The 19,527-nt window shown below is 38.8% G+C and overlaps 1 protein-coding gene across 1 annotated transcript; it reads right to left on the bottom strand.

Moving 5' to 3' along the window:
• Nucleotides 1–4,495: 4,495 nt before the first annotated feature.
• LOC109419549 (CD109 antigen-like) lies at nucleotides 4,496–15,633 on the bottom strand. The gene is made up of 9 exons (XM_062847873.1): nucleotides 15,490–15,633; nucleotides 15,242–15,434; nucleotides 14,681–15,184; nucleotides 13,576–14,394; nucleotides 13,276–13,517; nucleotides 9,582–9,880; nucleotides 6,851–8,418; nucleotides 6,626–6,782; nucleotides 4,496–6,563 (listed from the first exon to the last, which is right to left on the bottom strand). Exons 1-9 carry the CDS (start codon nucleotides 15,579–15,581, stop codon nucleotides 6,523–6,525), a joined length of 3,915 nt encoding a protein of 1,304 aa, XP_062703857.1. The 5' UTR covers nucleotides 15,582–15,633; the 3' UTR covers nucleotides 4,496–6,522.
• Between the last annotated feature and the right edge of the window lie 3,894 nt (nucleotides 15,634–19,527).

Below are 19,527 nucleotides of genomic sequence, written 5' to 3'. Positions count from 1 at the left end.
TCTATAAATCTCTTCACAGATAGTATAGGTTTGCAAAAATATGTATTTTCTCTGACAGCCAAGCGGCACTTAAGTCGCTTAATAACTACACTTGTAACTGATACTGGCGACTGTATTCACTAATTTTGTGGAACGTCAGCTTGATTTCCACATTGAGGATGGATGACTTGAAGCGCGACACTGTTCTTTCCAATTTTCGTAGGTATGGGCTACGTTCTTCCATGGCTTGTAACTCAAAGCTAGTGTGGGAATGAATTCTGGCTTTGAAAAACTTTGTCAATTTCTTGATTTTGCTTTGGCTGACCAAGCCATGTGGGAAATTACACTGTTGAAAATGCTTTGACATCCATGTGCACAACAGAACATGTGCTCGATGAACAAATTGAGATTTGAAATTATGAAAAGAAATCCACGTACTCCGGTGAGACTCGAACTCACGACTCCCAATTCGCTAGACGGGCGCTTCTATTCCTTCAAGCTACGGAGTCACTCGACTATCTCCGTCGCCAGCAGGCCTAGAACTGAACTCGATTCCACAATCGCACATGGTTATCTTCTTTTCACAAACCAAACCCCCTTCGGATGGGATTAGATGAACATCTAACACATTGTCTGTTGTGCACATGTATGTCAAAGCGGGAGAGGAAGTTATTTTTAATTGTCGAGAGCTTCGGGCATTGCCTTCCAATCACTTATTGGTATGGCAATTAGTGTGCAGTCGGACTCTCGACGGGTCGGTCCTCGGCCGACCGAATACGAATTTCTGCTCTGTAAAAATGGAACTGAACAAATATATGGTAAGTCAAATCACATCGAACTGGAATGCACTTCCCCATACGAGCCAATCCATAAGGCTCGTAACGATAAAACCCAAGAAACCCCAACAACTATTAGGTCTCAACAAAAGGGATCTCAACATCTACACCGGTCTAATAACTGGACACTGCCCCTGCAAATACCATCTACAAAAGATCGGAGCAATCCAAACCTCAAATTGCCGCTTCTGTGACGAGGAGAGGGAAACATCAGAACACATCCTCTGCTATTGCAGTGCACTCACCCAACGTAGGTTCAAAGTTCTCAGCAAGCCCTTTTTAGGGCCTGCTGACAAATGGATCTTATCTCCCAAGGACGTGGTTGGCTTCATAAAGCTAGTCTCGTCAGAATGGGGGAGTCATATACTGTAACCCAGGATCTCTATCCATCAATAATAGATGGTCTTGAGTTCAGTCGATACCAAGGTATCTCAGTGACAAATATGTTACTGAGATAACTTGCGTACCTCACAGCAAAAGGGTATATCACAATAGTTCTAAAATCTGAGAGAAGGTATCAGGCGACCCGTGCTGAGGGATGAATGGTTGAGGGGGTTTAAAATATGCTCGATCTTTAACGGAGCCCGTAGCGTGGGTAGATCACCTTTTAGGGTTGCGTTGTGGAGAAAGATCTACCAAATCGTACCCTGGTCCTAACTGCTTCAAACTAGTGGAACAGCATAACTTACACAGATCGAAAAAAGAGTGTAAAATTCTGTGACATATGATGCATATGATTGACTAAATATATATAGTAGTTAATCAAAATATTAATTATGTTCTCTATTTGTCCATTAAGTCGGATTGTGCGTCTGTTAACAGAAATTGGACATTTTACAACGTGCGAAAAAAATATTCGTGACAGAGAATTGAATGAAAAAAGAGATGCTTTCAGCTGACAATGAATACCTATGGCTAAATTCGAATGAAAAAATGAGAATGTCAATCTCCACTTTCAATCTTCGATTTTTTTACACTCTGATCTAGACATGTAATAAAAATGGGGTTTCGAACTACATACTTGGGCACCGCGTCAATTCCCGGCACCTCACAGCAAAACAAATCAAAATATCACTTGGATCCACAGTCATTGAGCTACACTTTCACTCTGAAGCCGCACAAGTGCTCAAAATAAATATTACACGCAGACGAGTGCACTTCGGCAGCACAAAGATGGGTGCCGAAGTGATTTCCCATTTTATTTTGCTGGAAGTTCGGCACTACTGGTGCCGAGAACACGCAGAAAAAAGAGGCTTGTTTAAAACAATAAAACGCATGGTTGATTTTCAAACTGAGCAATTGCTTATTCCAAAGTTATATTTCTTTGTTCTTGCTTAGAGTTCATCGATCAAAACAATCAATTCTCATCATTCCATATAACGATGAAAACTTCATTTGTTTCAATAAAATGGGGACCATAAACATGGCCCGGATGCACTCACACATATTTAAAATTCTTACCCCAACATCGCCACAACGAAGAAAGTGTAGCAAATCCATCACTCCAATTTCCAAGTGCAGTTTTGGCCGTGATGGATAACGCGCAGGTACTCAAGACAGCATCCTCAAAAAGTTGGTCGGTTTCGCTTTTTTGCCTTTTTTATTCGTTCTCGCTTCCATCCGCTTGCCGAGTGTCTAAAAATAGATTTCCGAGCTGTCGCAGGAGCTGCCGTCATCAAGACAATCACATTTCGGTTTTGTTAGCACCAAAAGTGCAGTCGTTTAAAACAATCTGTCATTTTATGTTGAAACTATCAAATCTCGGTTTGTTCTAACAAACTGTCAAAAATTTCGTCAAATGAAAATATTTGTATTATCTAACAATGGGAACAGTTCAGTTTAAACTAGAAATCAGTTTGTCGCTATAGCAAACTGAAAAATCGGTTGATTTGAACTAGACTTTAATTGTGTTTAAAATTATTTTTTCTGCGTGAATTGGTGCTGGACTAGGTGCAGTAAACTCATTAAAAATCAACTTTCCGGCAGAAAATCTTCACAACAATCACTGTTAACACCTATGTGCCTGTGCCTCATTTTGCACCCTATTTCAAAACTTTAAAAATCTGATTCTCAGCCATTTGTCAACGAAAATTTGTGAAATTTTGACAGTTAATCACAAAATCCTTTTAGTTTATGGAACCGGTATCATGGTTCCGATTTTTTCCGTTGTTCCGGATTTATGGCCGAGGGTACTGGGGTAACCTCCTTATCAGATAGAGGTGCAACCTATAATTCGCCTTCGAAAACTAGCTTGCGGCATTCCAAACTTCATGATTTTGCAAAACAAGAGTATTAGAGCATATTTCTAGAGATGCTGAATACACTGGCCACTTCTCCGGATGTTCCGGAAACCTGGTGCCCCAAGGGAAGTGGCCACTTTCTGACCGGTTCTGAAACCTAGCTTGCGACATATCAAACTTCATGATTTTTCAAAACAAGACTATTGGTACATGTTTTGAGAGATTTCGAATACACTGGCCATGTCTCCGGATATTCCGGAAACCTGGTGCCCCCAGGGAAGTGGCCACTTTCCGACCGGTTCTGAAACTTGGCTTGCGACATATCAAACTTCATAATTTTGCAAAACAATACTATTGGTACATGTTTTGAGAGATTTCGGATACACTGGTCACATCTCCGGATGTTCCGGAAACCTGGTGTCCCCAGGGAAGTGGCCACTTTCTAACCAGTTCTGAACCTTAGCTTGCGACATATCAAACTTCATGATTTTGCAAAACAATACTATTGGTACATGTTTTGAGAGATTTCGGATACACTGGTTACATCTCCGGATGTTCCGGAAACCTGGTGTCCCCAGGGAAGTGGCCACTTTCTAACCAGTTCTGAACCTTAGCTTGCGACATATCAAACTTCATGATTTTGCAAAACAAGACTATTGGTACATGTTTTGAGAGATTTCGGATACACTGGTCACATCTCCGGATGTTCCGGAAACCTGGTGTCCAGGGAAGTGGCCACTTTCTAACCAGTTCTGAACCTTAGCTTGCGACATATCAAACTTCATGATTTTGCAAAACAATACTATTGGTACATGTTTTGAGAGATTTCGGATACACTGGTCACATCTCCGGATGTTCCGGAAACCTGGTGTCCCCAGGGAAGTGGCCACTTTCTAACCAGTTCTGAACCTTAGCTTGCGACATATCAAACTTCATGATTTTGCAAAACAAGACTATTGGTACATGTTTTGAGAGATTTCGGATACACTGGTCACATCTCCGGATGTTCCGGAAACCTGGTGTCCAGGGAAGTGGCCACTTTCTAACCAGTTCTGAACCTTAGCTTGCGACATATCAAACTTCATGATTTTGCAAAACAAGACTATTGGTACATGTTTTGGGAGATTTCGGATACACTGGTCACATCTCCGGATGTTCCGGAAACCTGGTGTCCAGGGAAGTGGCCACTTTCTAACCAGTTCTGAACCTTAGCTTGCGACATATCAAACTTCATGATTTTGCAAAACAATACTATTGGTACATGTTTTGAGAGATTTCGGATACACTGGTCACATCTCCGGATGTTCCGGAAACCTGGTGTCCCCAGGGAAGTGGCCACTTTCTAACCAGTTCTGAACCTTAGCTTGCGACACATCAAACTTCATGATTTTACAAAACAAGACTATTGGTACATGTTTTGAGAGATTTCGGATACACTGGCCACGTCTCCGGATGTTCCGGAAACCTGGTGTCCCCAAAGAAATGGCCACTTTCAGATCTGTTCTGAAACCTAGCTTGCGACATATCAAACTTCATGATTTTGTAAAACAAGACTAATGGATTGCGTTTGTATAGATTTTAGATACGCTAGATGAATTGGTCACTTACCTGAAAATAGTTTATTAAAGACAATTCACACCGTCTTCAGCCAGAGGCTGCACAGACTGAACACATTACTTACACTAGACAACGGACAACACACAGAACACCCAGTGGCCCAGTGATGAATTTTTCGTTTGACGAAATGTTTCCACCGACTGGAGCGGGAATCGAACCCACACTCCGAGGCTTACGATACGCCTAGACGACCGCCGCCGCTAACCGCACGGCCACGAAGCCCACAAAAGCAAGCATCTGTGACATACATCGAAACAGTTTTCTCTTCTATTAAAATGCCTTTCGCATACTGGACGATTACAATGGAGGCAACTGATCATAGTTTTCACGTCACGGTGTCGTGGACAGTATCCACATCTTCTGATTTTTTTTGACACGAATTTCAGCTCCGGAAAATCTGGCTGTTTGTTCAAACAATCCGGACACGCGTACAATTGAACATTTCGATAATGTGATGAACAAACAGCCGACTTACATAATGGACACTCCCTTAGATCGATTTTAGATTCACAAAGTGAACAAACACCGTACATGCGTAGAAAATTGTGGCTGAATATGTCGATTTTTTTCTTTACATCATTATGTAGGGTGCTGTCCTGTTGTCTCGTCCTCACGTGATTTACGGCTAGTTCCTTCGAAAGCCAATCAAGGTATTTTCGTTTTTTTGCTAGTATCGCCCACAAGGTAGCTTGGATGCGCAGCGATGAATGTGATGTAGGAATTGTGAACGCAGATATCGAGGCACCAGGTTTCCGGAACATCCGGAGATGTGACCAGTGTATCCGAAATCTCTCAAAACATGATTCAATTGTCTTGTTTTGCAAAATCATGAAGTTTGATATGTCGCAAGCTAGGTTTCAGAACCGGTCAGAAAGTGGCACCAGGTTTCCGGAACATCCGGAGATGTGGCCAGTGTATCCGAAATCTCTCAAAACATGTTTCAATTGTCTTGTTTTGCAAAATCATGAAGTTTGATATGTCGCAAGCTAGGTTTCAGAACCGGTCAGAAAGTGGCCACTTCCCTGAGGGCACCAGGTTTCCGGAACATCCGGAGAAGTAGCCAGTGTATTCAGCATCTCTAGAAATATGCTCCAATACTCTTGTTTTGCAAAATCATGAAGTTTGGAATGCCGCAAGCTAGTTTTCGAAGGTGAATTATAGGTTGCACCTCTATCTGATAAGGAGGTTACCCCAGTACCCACGGCCATAAATCCGGAACAACGGAAAAAATCGGAACCATGATACCGGTTCCATAAACTAGAAGAATTTTGTGATCAACTGTCAAAATTTCACAAATTTTCGTTGAGAAACGGCTGAGAATCAGATTTTTAAAGTTTTGAAATAGGGTGCAAAATGAGGCACAGGCACATAGGTGTTAACAACAAATTTACGCAATAAGATATCTGATTCAGATTGAAGAAGTGGATGAAAACGGTGGTTTCGTTGTGAATTGAGGTAATGCACAATTTTGTTTACATGTTGTGCCGGAAATGGGGTCAAACACCCTAGATTAACTTTAGTTGTCCAGGCAAACATCGTATTGCCTGTCTACTGGGTTTTTTTACATGTTGGACGGTAGAGAGAGTAGAGAAGTGCCCCAAAAAGTTTCATATTTTTCCGTTTTCATTGCTTCCTCGGTCGATTTTCATAATTATTTTTTTCACACAAACTCGCTGGAACCCTAAACGAAAGCAGTAGTGATACAATTATTTTCTTTAATATATTTTTAAATTAAGCATGAGTTACTTAAGTTCGATTTACAAAACGATTTGCAGAAACTCTTTAACATTTGGGTAGTGTTCAAATGTGCGAAATACAATTCTGCTCCGGTCTCAGGTCTAGCGTTGGCCCTAGTCAACGACGGGGTCGAAATACTCAATGGCTTCCCGGGCTGAAATGAATGAGAAAAAGTTTGTTTCCTAAATCAAAAGATTCAATTAAATGAAAACTCACTGGGGTCATAATAGTCGTAAAGTTTGATCCAGCCAGGAGCTTGATTAAAAACAATTGATTTCCGAAAAGCTTCCACATCGACACATACGCTTTTGTCTTTCTGCAGTGGGTCGAAGTACAAGATCAACCGGGTGTCATTGTCTTCCGTTTCTGCTTTCTGAGGGAAGAAACAGAAAAAAGTGTGTATAGTAATTATTAGGGTTAAATGTAAATATTATTACTTACTCGAACTTCCTCGTTTACCTTAAGACGTTGTATTATATCATTTGCTACAACGTACCCACTGGGAAATAACACTTCCATCAATACCATATTAGTTACTTCGGCAAGTCTTTTCGGATGATAACTGGCGCAAATATGCATTCGAATTATTCCTCCGTTAGCAGATTTTTTCAAAGTTTTTTCAATCGTGAAGCGTGACATATTATCATATGCCACTTTGTTATATTGGTACGCTATTTGAAGCACTCCTCCGCCGGTGCCTTCAACCTTTACATCAATTTTCCGTACATGCGAAGGTATTGCAAGCTTGTGGCCACCATTTATCGTAGACTTAGAATCCATGTGCAACCGATGATTCCCGCTATCATAAGACACGATGACATCGTAGTTTTGTTTCTTCACAGACATTTGGCGTGAATATTGAGCCAGTGCTTGAAGACCGACAAACGTGTTTTGAGTATTGTCGTATCCTCCTTTGTCGTATCTTTGAGACACGAGCCACTTCATGAGGGGCTTCGCATCTACATATGATCCGTTACTCATGTAGGTCAGCAGTGCGTAAGCTGTAGTCTCGATACTGGTGGATCCATTGTCCCACCATCGCAACGATGAATCATCGTTACGCTGCGACACTGCCAAAAGCATATCCAAGAACTCTTTGCTCCGTGGATGCTTTGCAAGTTGGAGTACGTATGCTACCAAGGCGAGTTTATATGGGCTTTCATACACATCTGTTTGACTAGCAATATACTCCGTACCTTTCTTGACAACATCCGAGTATTTCTTAGCATATACTTTGTGTTCCAGGAAGGCGATAAGAACATACGCCGTCAAGGTTGTGCCATCTTGCAAATCACTTTGTAATGGTTTATAGAATAGCCGTCCAGACTCTGTGAAGCGTCCATCTGTTGATTGTATCCACTGCAACCAATTGAATGCATGCAGAATAACATTGTTATCGACCGTGATATGTTTAGCAGCAAAAGTAAAGACTTTCGCAACCAATGCTGTTAAAAACACACTTCCGCGTCTGTCCCTTTCACCAAATACGCTGAATGATCCATCTCGTAACATGTAGTTCAATTGGTTCTGGTACCCCTTCTCAAGATAATCAATGGCTTTGGCTTTGACAGCATCCGTTAATATATCAGTGCTGGCCATGTACTCCAGAGCAATTATACTTGGTACCAAATGAAGTAGGTTTTGTTCGCCACAGCCCGATGGCAATCGAATGATATGGTCAAGGTTGTTTAGGGCTGCTCCCAGCAGAAATCCTTCAACTGATAATGTAATTGAAACCGATCCGTTCGTAGCAGCTCTTGGTATTGCTAGATGGATGGGATCATACGACAATAATGAGTTGTCTACCTCGATGTATCTTGCTGTATTGCCAAAGTACTGCAAACCACCTGGTGTAACGCGCAGGTTTCGTTGTACGGCATCTGGCTCGGTCAAACTGTTTGCAAGCACTGTAATGATAGGGTTCCCAGCTTGCGTTGGTTTCAATAAAAATGTCACTTTTTGAATGCTGTTATTTGCTACCGTAACCATTTTGGAATCTTCCAGGTTCGCTGAAAAAAATAATCAATTAGATAGTATACGGCATATAAGACGTTCGAGAAGAAAAAAAAAATGTCTTTGACTCTAACATGAAATAAATGCATGATTGAGGAGTTTTTTTTGGGTTGATTTTGAATGTTTTATAAACAAATTTTGAACATAACAGATTAACCTACTTGAAATTACAAGTGCATTGCATACTTTTAGACGTTTATCGGTGCACATTGGTCGGGCTCCATACAAAGGGGCGGCCAAAACTCTCAAAAAAACGGAATTGATATTTTTAAACTTTTTTACACCTTATAACAAAGATAATGCATTGTAGTTTTATGACTCTTAATTAAAAGCATACCAGCTTTTGTATTTCAATGACATTTTCACTGCCAAAGTGGCCTAAGTCATAAAATTGAAAAATTAATTATTCGAAAAAAGTAAAATAATAATATTTGAGAATGGAATATATGTTTTATGTTATCCAGCATATGAAAGCTTGTTATTGGACTGTTTGAATGCACGTATGGTGCAAAATTAATACGTCTAAAAACTTTTAAAATTTTCATATATTGTACCTTAGGAATTTTGGTAATTTTTAAGTTAAAAAACGGTTCGTGTCGTCACGTGTCGCCGCAATTTACTGATTTTTACCGTTTTTGAAATTATTGAAGTTACGTAATTTTTGAATACCCCTATGACAACCTATAACTCCGATTAAACACATAAATAGAGTTTTGGCCGAACTTTATCTTTTTCCGACCATTGTGCGGTGTAAGGAGATTTATGTCACATTTTACACAATTGCTTCCAGTTCGCAAAAACACATTTCGTTAAGAGACCCAAGGCCCCCGTTACCTCGTTTACGGTAGGGTATAAGGCCATTTGGGCAGGAGCATCTATTTTGGGCACTTGCTACTATATTTTGATAAATTTCAAACCGATTGACTTTAATTTTTGAATATGGCTAGATACTGTGCGTATCTAAACTTGTCTCAAATTCAAGTCAATCGGTTCAAAATTTACTGAGTTATAGCAGCAAGTGCTCAAAATAGGTGCACCTGCCCAAATGGTCCCAGACACTATATAGCAAAAGCGTGGAAATGCTCTACAAAAACACTTGAAATTTGCATATAGAGCCTTACAACAAAACAAATTAAGTCAATATAGCATCAATACTCACATTTAACTGCATCATTTTCATCGACAAACTGGAAATCTTCATATTCGTTCTGCACTCGAACCGTCACATACTGATAGTGGTCTAAATAATTGTGTACAAAAACTTCTACGGTGGCGGTTTCCGTTTTCACGATCGAATACGGCAGGTTTACCGTAATGAAGAAGGATTTCAGTACGGCTAAGGACACTGGACTTTTTATCACTCCCAATCCATGGGCCGCGTTGATTGCAATGGCGCTGATTGACCATCCGGTTATAGTATCCGGTACGATGCATTCCAGTTTCAAATTCCCATCATCACTAGGTTAGGAAAATAGAGTCAGATACGGATCACCATGGTTGGATTTCAGTGTTAATACTCACTCTACTTGTGTCATTTCCGTCCAGAGCCATGTCTCGGGAAAATGCTTACGAACAATGGGAGGATATATCAGTATGTTGGGTCCAAAGGCACTTTCTCCTCTATTAGGGAAATGTATGCCATCTGTAATAGCGGGGGCCAAATCCCGTTAGACCTTCGTTCTCATAATTTAAGGGTGGTTCAACGATATTTGTTACAGCTACAGGTTGAGGAAATTCAAAGTATGTGTTTATTCGGTCTTGTGCATTTGTAAATACCTTGAAGTTCAAGCTCTGAAATTTAAAATAAAAGTATGTTACAAAAACTCGTGTACTCGTCGATGATGGCCAAATGCTCCAGAGATGTCAGATGTGTATAGTTTTCATTTTGAAGTCAATCTGCAAATAGCACTAAGACATTGAATCAACATTAGAGACTTCACAAACTTCTATACTTAATGTTTCTCGACTAGGGGAAATCATCAACTGAGCAGCCATTAGAGAGATTCTTTATTTAAGTATAACTATTGAATGCCAAGCAAAACATTCGTTAAGCAGTTTCATTATGCATAACTAGTGCTAAACGATGTTAAGCGAGTCATATCTCGGAGAGATAGCCGCGAAACCTCAATGTAAGTGATATGCGATTGATACATTCTACCGTGACGTCACAACGTTTTGACGCGATTTTGGACAGATTATGAACTATAACTCATAAATGCGTACCGTAAACCTCAAATATTTTTGCATATTCGGATTCCTTGTAAAGTATGTTCAAAATGGGAATTACTAGCGTGATGTTACAACGTTGTAACGTCACGCTACTATTTCCTATTTGAAGCAAGCTTTTCAGGTGAAAACTAAATGTCCAACAGATTATATTTACTGGAAATTTTACAAGGAATTCAAATATGCAAAAATATTTGAGGTTCGCGGTACGCGTTTATGAGTTATAGTAGAAAAACTGACCAAAAATTGGTCAAAACGTTGTAACGTCACGGTAGAATGTGTCAATTATTGTAATTATAAAATCAAATACCATAATACAATTACAGCCTTGAGGCTGCTGAATTACGAAGCTGCTATCGAGAGGTTTCCATCACTTCCGGGAAAGAAATGAGTCCTAGTAATAACTATTATATTGTAGCGCAGGTTAAGTTAGATAAAAGTACACGGAAATGTAAGCAACTTTGTCTTCTACCGTCTTGTAAGTCGGGAATATTTATTCCTGTGTGATTTTGTTACAATGATTTTTTTTAACAACGATTGTTATTAAACATGTACCGGTAGTAGTTGAAATAACAAAAAATCTAACAAATTGTCCACAGAAAAGAACAGACATGTAAGAACTATTGTAATGATCTAAACAAAAATATTGCAAAACTTGTTGCATGAAATATGATAGAATTTTACCAAAATTATAACAAATTGTGTTATAATTTCTTTGACGCCTTTTAGGGTAAAAACTATTTTTTATACTAATTTTTTGGATAAACATTGGGTTTCTCAATAATGTTTAGACTACTGTGATAATTTGAGAATCCACCGAATTATCATTTCCCAGGAGAATTTCACATTAATCAAACACACCTAAAAAGTGGAGCGGACCTGGTGTGATGGTTAGAATTCTTGACTATCACGCTGAGGACCTGGGATCGAATCCCACTCCCGACAAACTCACAAAATGTGAGTTCTTCCTTCAGAAGGGAAGTAAGGCGTGGGTCCCGAGATGAACTAGCCTAGGGCTACAAATCTCGTTAATGCAGATTAAAAAAAACACAAATGCCTAAAAATTCTGAAATTTACACGAGACGGAATCATTAAGGAACGTTAACATTTTCAAGACTGAATTACGAATTAGACACAATTTTACGCGCATCATGTAAGTAGGTTAGATGACCACAAATTCATTTCACTAGAAACGTATAATCAGTAAGATATTCATCAGCCGAAAAAAAAATCATGGGATTTTAGGTGTCCTGAACCTGGCATATACGAGCATCTCCAAAGACACAAATTTAGAGGTCAAAACGTGTAAATTTACTTCTTTGACTAAAACTTATTTGTTTTTAGCGTCAAGCAATCGCTATATTATTGTCGATTCGTCAATAAAACATATAAGAGTAAAAGTTTGGCACGCATGGATTCGAACTCAGATCCGCTCATTGTGAAGCACATCACTTACCTCTCGCCTATTTCATCGAGTTAGAAGGCGGCTGATGAATATCTTACTGATTATACGTTTCTGGTGAAATGAATTTGTTGTCATCTAACCTACTTACACGATTCGCGTAAAATTGTGTCAAATTCGTGATTCAGTCTTGAAAATGTTAACGCTACTTCATGATTCCGTCTTGTGTAAATTTCAGAATTTTTAGGTGTGCAAATCGATCGTATTTTGGCTCAAACACTAGAGATGTGCGCCATCGAGATTTATAACTTTACGTCGCCGGGTACATTAATTTTCCAGTGCGCCGCAGCTCAAAACTCATCACGCTACGGCATTTTAAATTTCCTCAATAATCTCCAGATAGTAATCGATTCAAAAATGTGTGCATTACCATATAAACAAAATATTTCATGAAACGATCATGCCATTTAGATATCAGGTTATTATGTACCTAAATAACCTGATGTGATCACCGATGTCACCATAAAAAATCCGAGCAAATATCACACCCTTCACCAGTGCTGAAAATGTCATTTCGACATATCTAAATTCGATCACCTTCTAGCTCGATTGAGAAGCTGAACCTGAAAATATGCTATATGAAAAATTTGTGCAGCTAGACCAGTTCTACAAGAAAGTCACAGAAAAACCGCTTTATATTCACTATTTACGGTAAATGTCATCGACTGCCATCCAAAAATGCCGAATGATATTCATGATGAATTAATATAGTTGTGAATCTTGCTCATTTTAGAGTATTTTTTTTTGTTGGCGTGCAGCTGTCCTTCTTTGTCTTGTCAAGATAGATCAAGATGTGGTGGTGTGACTACTGTAAACCGTAAAGTGCCCCACACAATGCATACGTTTGCATGTGCGTGACAGTAGTTTGACACATTTCCCATGGGAAAACTGTCAAAAAAACGCAAACCTCGACGGAACGGACGCTATGTGTTCCAGGCTTAAAGTTCGCATTTATTCGTTCCTAACCGTGTCTAACCGCTGCTAACTGAGCAGCAGTTAGACGTGGTTAACGACGGTTGGTAACGGATAAATGCGGATTTCTCCGGTTAGCAAAGGAAGTGTCATTCCCCCTGGTTGCGTCAAAAGTTGAAGTCCTTTTTATAAATGTAGATTACGAAATCTAAAAGGTTATCGCATTGTTACTTACTTATCCTTGGGATTAAACTAAAAATTTTTTCCGATGGATTGACGTGCAGCTTTGCTTACCTGTAAATTAATGCCTCCAAGAATCCTTTCTTTACCGAGTTGTTCGTATACAAACTGCTGAGTGATGCCATTTCCAGTGTGCAGTTGAAGTATGCTCTTGTCGACTGCCAGTAACCCTACCATTGAACCTGGCTTTGATTTCATATTTAAATCGATCCGAGATCGCGGTTCTGTATTGTTGCTGGAAATTTCTATGTCAACCTTGGAAAGATGAAGAGATTAAGTTGAAGTTTTGATGATTTGATGCACTACAATTTACCTGATTGTTCAGATCGTACACCTTGAATCTAATAACATCTGTCCAAAGTGTACCTTTGTTAATGGCAAATACGACCAGGCTGGCCTCCGGTACCATGGGAAATGTTGCCAAAAAACCGAAATTGGCAGTTCTTTTACGTTTGACGGTAACTCTACCGCCGGCCATGATTTCTCCTTGTGATACCACGTGAAAAATGATTTCATTCATTCGAAACGAGCTTTGCACCAAAACTGCAACCTGTTTATTCAAAAGAGGTTTGCGAACTAGCAAAGAAGCCTTGAAAAAATCTGGCTGATTATCGTCGGAATCATTTTTGCGATGGATTTCGATTTTATTCTGTACTCCATCGTATGTAACTTCTACCTCGATCCGATCGGTTGAGCGAGTGGACTTTACTCGTAACTCTATAATGCCTTCATCATCCGGCTTCCTTTCAAAATATTCATGGTAATTGTCATGCCAATATCGTGGTACCGTAAGAACGGATATATTCATAAGCCCTGGGTTTGTAAGTGGCACTCCATCTGGGTCGGTGACCGTAATCCAAAAATGAACCAATTGTTCATCCAGGAGATATTCAGAAGATTTTTTCAGCCATATTTTGTAAGGTCTTTCGTGAATCTGTATAGCTTCCCTTGCTGTGTAAACTTGTTCGGATACTGATTCTGTTATATTAACGTCAACCTCAAACCAGTAAACGTCGTGGTTTATGCCTTTCACGTCTACTACATCCTTCATGGGAATACTGACTATTGACCGCCCGTTAATTTCATATTCGTCAGAATGATGAACTCCATTGAAAGCTAGAGATATGGCACCCTAAGGGCCCATATAGCCGAGGCGGTAAACGCACGGGTATTCAGCATGACCATGCTGAGGGTGACGGGTTCGATTCCCGGTCGGTCCAGGATCTTTTCGTAAAGGAAATTTCCTTGACTTCCTTGGGCATAGAGTATCTTCGTGCCTGCCACACGATATACGCATGCAAAATGGTCATTGGCAGAGGAAGCTCTCAGTTAATAACTGTGGAAGTGCTCATAGAACACTAAGCTGAGAAGCAGGCTTTGTCCCAATGAGGACGTTACGCCAAGAAGAGAGAGATGGCACCCTTGATCGGTTTACCGAAAGTGTATTTTGCATCAATAATCAGTTCCAGCGTTTCGTCCCGCATTGAAACTCTTTTTGAGGTGCCAATGCTTATTTCGTGCAGTGGAAGTACATATTCATCAACGGTGAAAGTTTTCGTCTCTTGTACACCTTTTGGCGCCACAACTTTGAGAGTCCACTCGCCGAGAGGTATGAAGTTGGCCAAATCTATATGCGATTGAAACACTCCCTGATGAAGTTTTACCTCGGACCATTTTCTTATAAGATTGTTGTTGCTATTCTTCAGTAGGACGTCGAGTTTTTCGAAATTCTTAATTGGTCGCGTTAAATGATCAACAACTAATACACGAAACTTGACTGTATCACCTGGTTTATACAGACGTTTGTCTGTCTGAATAAGAATTATAACTGGATGCTTCGAGATATCCACTTCAATGCGCTCAACGGTTTTTCCAGGACCGTGTATTGTAAACTGGTAAGGTATATTTTCAAGTGCTGGAACCTAAAAATAACAATCATGAGGCATCTGTTTCATCAAGTATCACTTTCGTCACCGAACTGTCATTTGAACTTGGTTCGTAGCACTGCTTTGACTGATTTCTGCAGTTTCAACATCGTGAACGTAACCATCGTATACCGCCTTTTGCAATTTCACCTGGAATTGCTCATCTTTCTCATATCCCACAGTAGATATACCTATCGATACCGAAGAATGTTCGTAAATCACGGTAGGAACCAACATTACATAGTAGCTGTAATGAAATTCACTTTGTAATGATTCATCTTCACCATTGAGTTTAAACTTACCCTGCTTCGTTGGAATACGCTGTTGAGGACAACAGAACTATGAGGTTCAATGTGGCAGTCAGTAAAGAACCCATCTTCTCATAATACCACATTAGACTAACGTTAAATTAATGAAATCGCATACTTTTAATCGAAGCTGCGTTATCAACTTACAGTGTCGGTTAGCATTAGTAGGACGTAATTATAAAATCCTACCAAAATATATGATCTCGCCCTAGAAGCCATTGGTAATCAGATGTTTAGCTCATTGTTCTAAGCGTAGACATGATATCTTTATCTTAGATATTGTGCCATCAATAGTCTGGTCACTTGAAACAACTTGTTCACTTGAGTAGTTTCAAATTTTAAGGTGCGTGACAATATGGAAAAGTGTGTAGCTATATATATGTAAATGTTTTTTTTTTAATTTCCTAGCTAACACGAAGTCTTACACACTTTATTTTGAATAACATGTACGGTAAATTTTTGACGAAAATAGAACAGCTGAATACAGCTATAACGGATTGTTTATCTTTTGCACCCGTTTTTGACAGTTGGTGTACTGAGCCTCAGTGAAATAGATTATCGAAGCTATTGAAAAAGTTCTGCTGTTCTATTTTCGTCAAAAAAGTACCGAACAGGCAATTCAAGATTGAGTGTGTATATGATGTTGTATAAGATGCTAAAGTGGAGGTCATATGCGTACCTGCTTCCATTTAACCGCGTGTAAAGTGTACGCATATCGCCTCCACTTTAGCATCCTATTCAACATTATATGCGATCGTGTGTTGACTGGGTATTAGAGTGGGTCATCGTTTATATGGAAAAATGAAAAATTCAATGGTATCCCATCAGATCAAAGTTTTTTTGATCCCATTTAAGGACCCAAATAAGTGTACTAAATTTGGCGAGGATCGGTTATGTCTTCGTTTTGCGCATCGCGTTCGAAGTTTGTATGGAGTTTTACATGGGAAAACACGCGTTTTTGCATTTCTCTCATAACAACCTCGAATTTTTCTAAAACCATGTAACCGATGAAAGGAAAACATAGCCTAGGGTGTCCTGAAAAACTTTGTCCAAGACCGCGAAGTGATCTGATGCTTATGAAAAAAGTTAAAGCATTGGCATTGCTTAGCGAAACAGCATGATTTTGTTGCTATTGTTATTCCCGAGCAAAGCCTGACAGCAAATTGAAAACAAATTTTGATGTTGTTATATTGCAAATTATGAAAACTCAGGATGTTGTCGTTTTGGTCGTTTTAACGGTTAAAACATCAAAAATGAGAGCAGAAAAATGTTCCCGTAACAGCAAGTTGAAAACAATTCCTGCTATCAGTGATAGCAAATTGATAACTGTTTTTGCTATCACTACGAAAAAATGGAAAAATCGTTAAATATAGGGGTTTTTCGATTGATATCAAATCCTAAATGCCATAAGATTATTACACTAATGGTATATTCCTAGAGTTATTATACAAGATTGCCTGGACGTTATGAAATAACTTAAAAACTTATTTTTTGAAATAGTTTGAAGTGACAGCAAAACGAAATCTAGGTTTGAAATCAAATTTAGTCAAGACCAACTGATTTCAAAATGTGATATCAATTTGCTGTTGAATACAAATCGAGTTTTCGATTTGCTATCATTTTGTTGTCACACTCTGCTCGGAACATAAACACATGTATGCGGTACGTTGGTTATAACTATTTTTACAAGCATCGGATCGCTGTGCGGTCTTCGACAAAGTTTTTCAGAACATCCTTGACTATCATTTTACAGTATCGGTTAAAAAGTTTCAGACAAACTTTTTCAACTTATGTCAAAAATGCAAAAAGTATGTTCTCCCATACAGAATCTCATAAATTTCAAATGCAATGCGCAAAGTGTAGAGTCTGCTACATGATAAGGAAAAAAAAAGTGTGGAGGGCTGCTACATGATAAGCTGATTTTAGGAAACTCCAATGAAGCGGGCTTGATACTTTGAGTATGCACGGGGTGCTGCTGAAATTGGTTAGTTTTATAGCAACACGACAACAGGACTAATATAGAAAATTGAAGCTTACAGGAAGCTTGTATGGTCCTCAGGAAGGAGAATTATTATGTACATAATATGGCGATGTGTAACAAAGTGCGGGGGGAGTAAACCCGCTTCATACAAGTATGCAATGACACATTGATACATACATTCAGCTAAATCCGTTAACATTAGGGCGGTGCTAAACTTGTTTGAAGTTTGTATGGGAGTTTATATGGGAAAACATCGTTTTTTGCAGTTTTCTTCTGAGGGGTTCCAATTTCCCTTAAAACACGTAATCGATCCTATAGAAATATAGCCTGGGATATGCCGAAAAACTTTGTCGAAGACGTGGTTCGCAGCGAGCTAGGTGGGTCGATCAAGTGAAGGACGATCTACGGACCCTACGCAGAGTGCGGAACTGGAGACATACAGCCATGGACCGAAAGGAATGGATACGGCTACTACCCGGGTAGAGCTTAATGGCAAGAGAATGGCAAATTTTACCATTAAAACAGAATGTTTGAATGGCAAAATGTGTTATTTGTTTGTTTGAAATAAGAGTTAAAATAACAAAAATAATAACAAAATTTTGGTAGCAGAAAAACTTAAAAATAACTTATTTTGACATTGTAATAACAAAGTAATGGTAAAGCATGTGGATTAAATTGAAGTACAAAATAAGTTATTATTGAGATACTAGCTGTCCCGGCAAACGTTGTTTTGCCAAGCTGTAGTGGTTTGACAACGGTTGAGCTCATAACATCACCGCACTCTAGATTGGTTTTATTTCGATCGTGTTGATTTTCTTCCCAGCTCATGCAAAATCAGTTCTTCATCAATTTTCTTATTTTTCTAGTTAATATGTGTAACTTTTTGTACATATAAACACAGCCACCATGAATACGATACTAACCATGCAAGAGCCATCCTGATCGGTTCAGCCGTTCGTGAGTTTTGTTGCCTCAAAGGGACTTCAAACTCATTTTTATATATATAGATTGATAACAAAATAAGACCCAAATTAACTGTTATCGATGAATAACAAAATATGACATTCTTGAGTTATTGATAACAGAATAAGAACAAATTTAGCTGTTTATGTGGCGATCAAAATAATGGTAGGTTTAGTTGTACAAACTCTATTTTAAAATAATGGTAGATTCAGTTATTATTTCAAAGTAGCAGAAGAAAGGTAAAATGAGCTATTTCTGTTAATTGTTTGAGTTCTAAATTAACATAAATTGATGTGCATCAAATAGAATCCATTGCGAATCAAACACACAGCTGAGAATCCAGATTTGTTTACTTTTGCGAGATACGTCGAATTGAAAAGTTATGCTTGAAATATACAATATAATAGTTAATGGTATATTAAGAGTAAAATATGTTATGGTGCCTAATGTTTATAAATAATTTCTCACAATAGCAAAATAATGGCAAATTTAGCTAGGAATGTAAATTATGTTATTGTTTTGATATTTTATACAATTCATTATAAAAGATGCTAAATTGCAAGTTTTGCCATGATAGTAATTTTTGTTATTTATGTGTTATTTAGCATTAGTCATGAATAACATATCAATTACAAGATTTGCTATGATTGTATATTTTGCTATTGATTTGCCATTTTAAGTTTTTCATAATAACAGAAGAATGGCAAAACGAGATATGATGGCAAAACCAGTTATTATTTTGTCCTTTGTTTGCCATTAGCCTCTACCCGGGTATGTACAGCAGAGACCACCCAGGCCTTAGTGCGTGTGTGGTGTACATTTTGAATATATTTTTATTTTAATCTAACTCTTTGTGTCGCGTTGCTAGAATTTTAATTGATGCTGTATACTTTCAGGGACATCTTTGTACAGATAACGGATTGCGTACTGTCATTGCTTTGCGACGCGAAAGTACTTGAGGTTCAAATAAAAACGATTGCGAATCAGACTTAAAAAATGCGGGAAACCCCATACTTTGTTTGTGACAGGATTTTTTGTGCAAAGTCCATAAAGTCGAAGTAAATAGTATCAGGCCTGTCCGCACTGAA

Source organism: Aedes albopictus, chromosome 2 (assembly GCF_035046485.1).
Source record: "Aedes albopictus strain Foshan chromosome 2, AalbF5, whole genome shotgun sequence".
NCBI lineage: Eukaryota > Metazoa > Arthropoda > Insecta > Diptera > Culicidae > Aedes > Aedes albopictus.
This window is presented reverse-complemented; position numbering and strand designations above follow the sequence as displayed.

What these genes read in the sequence shown, in the direction of transcription:
- LOC109419549 (XM_062847873.1), bottom strand. Translation starts at nt 15,581, where the DNA reads ATGTGGTATTATGAGAAGATGGGTTCTTTACTGACTGCCACATTGAAC. An exon ending in TGTACGATCTGAACAATCAG is followed by an intron (nt 13,518 to 13,575) that starts GTAAATTGTAGT and finishes CATCTTTCCAAG; the next exon opens with GTTGACATAGAAATTTCCAG. An exon ending in TTACGACTATTATGACCCCA is followed by an intron (nt 6,564 to 6,625) that starts GTGAGTTTTCAT and finishes CATTCATTTCAG; the next exon opens with CCCGGGAAGCCATTGAGTAT.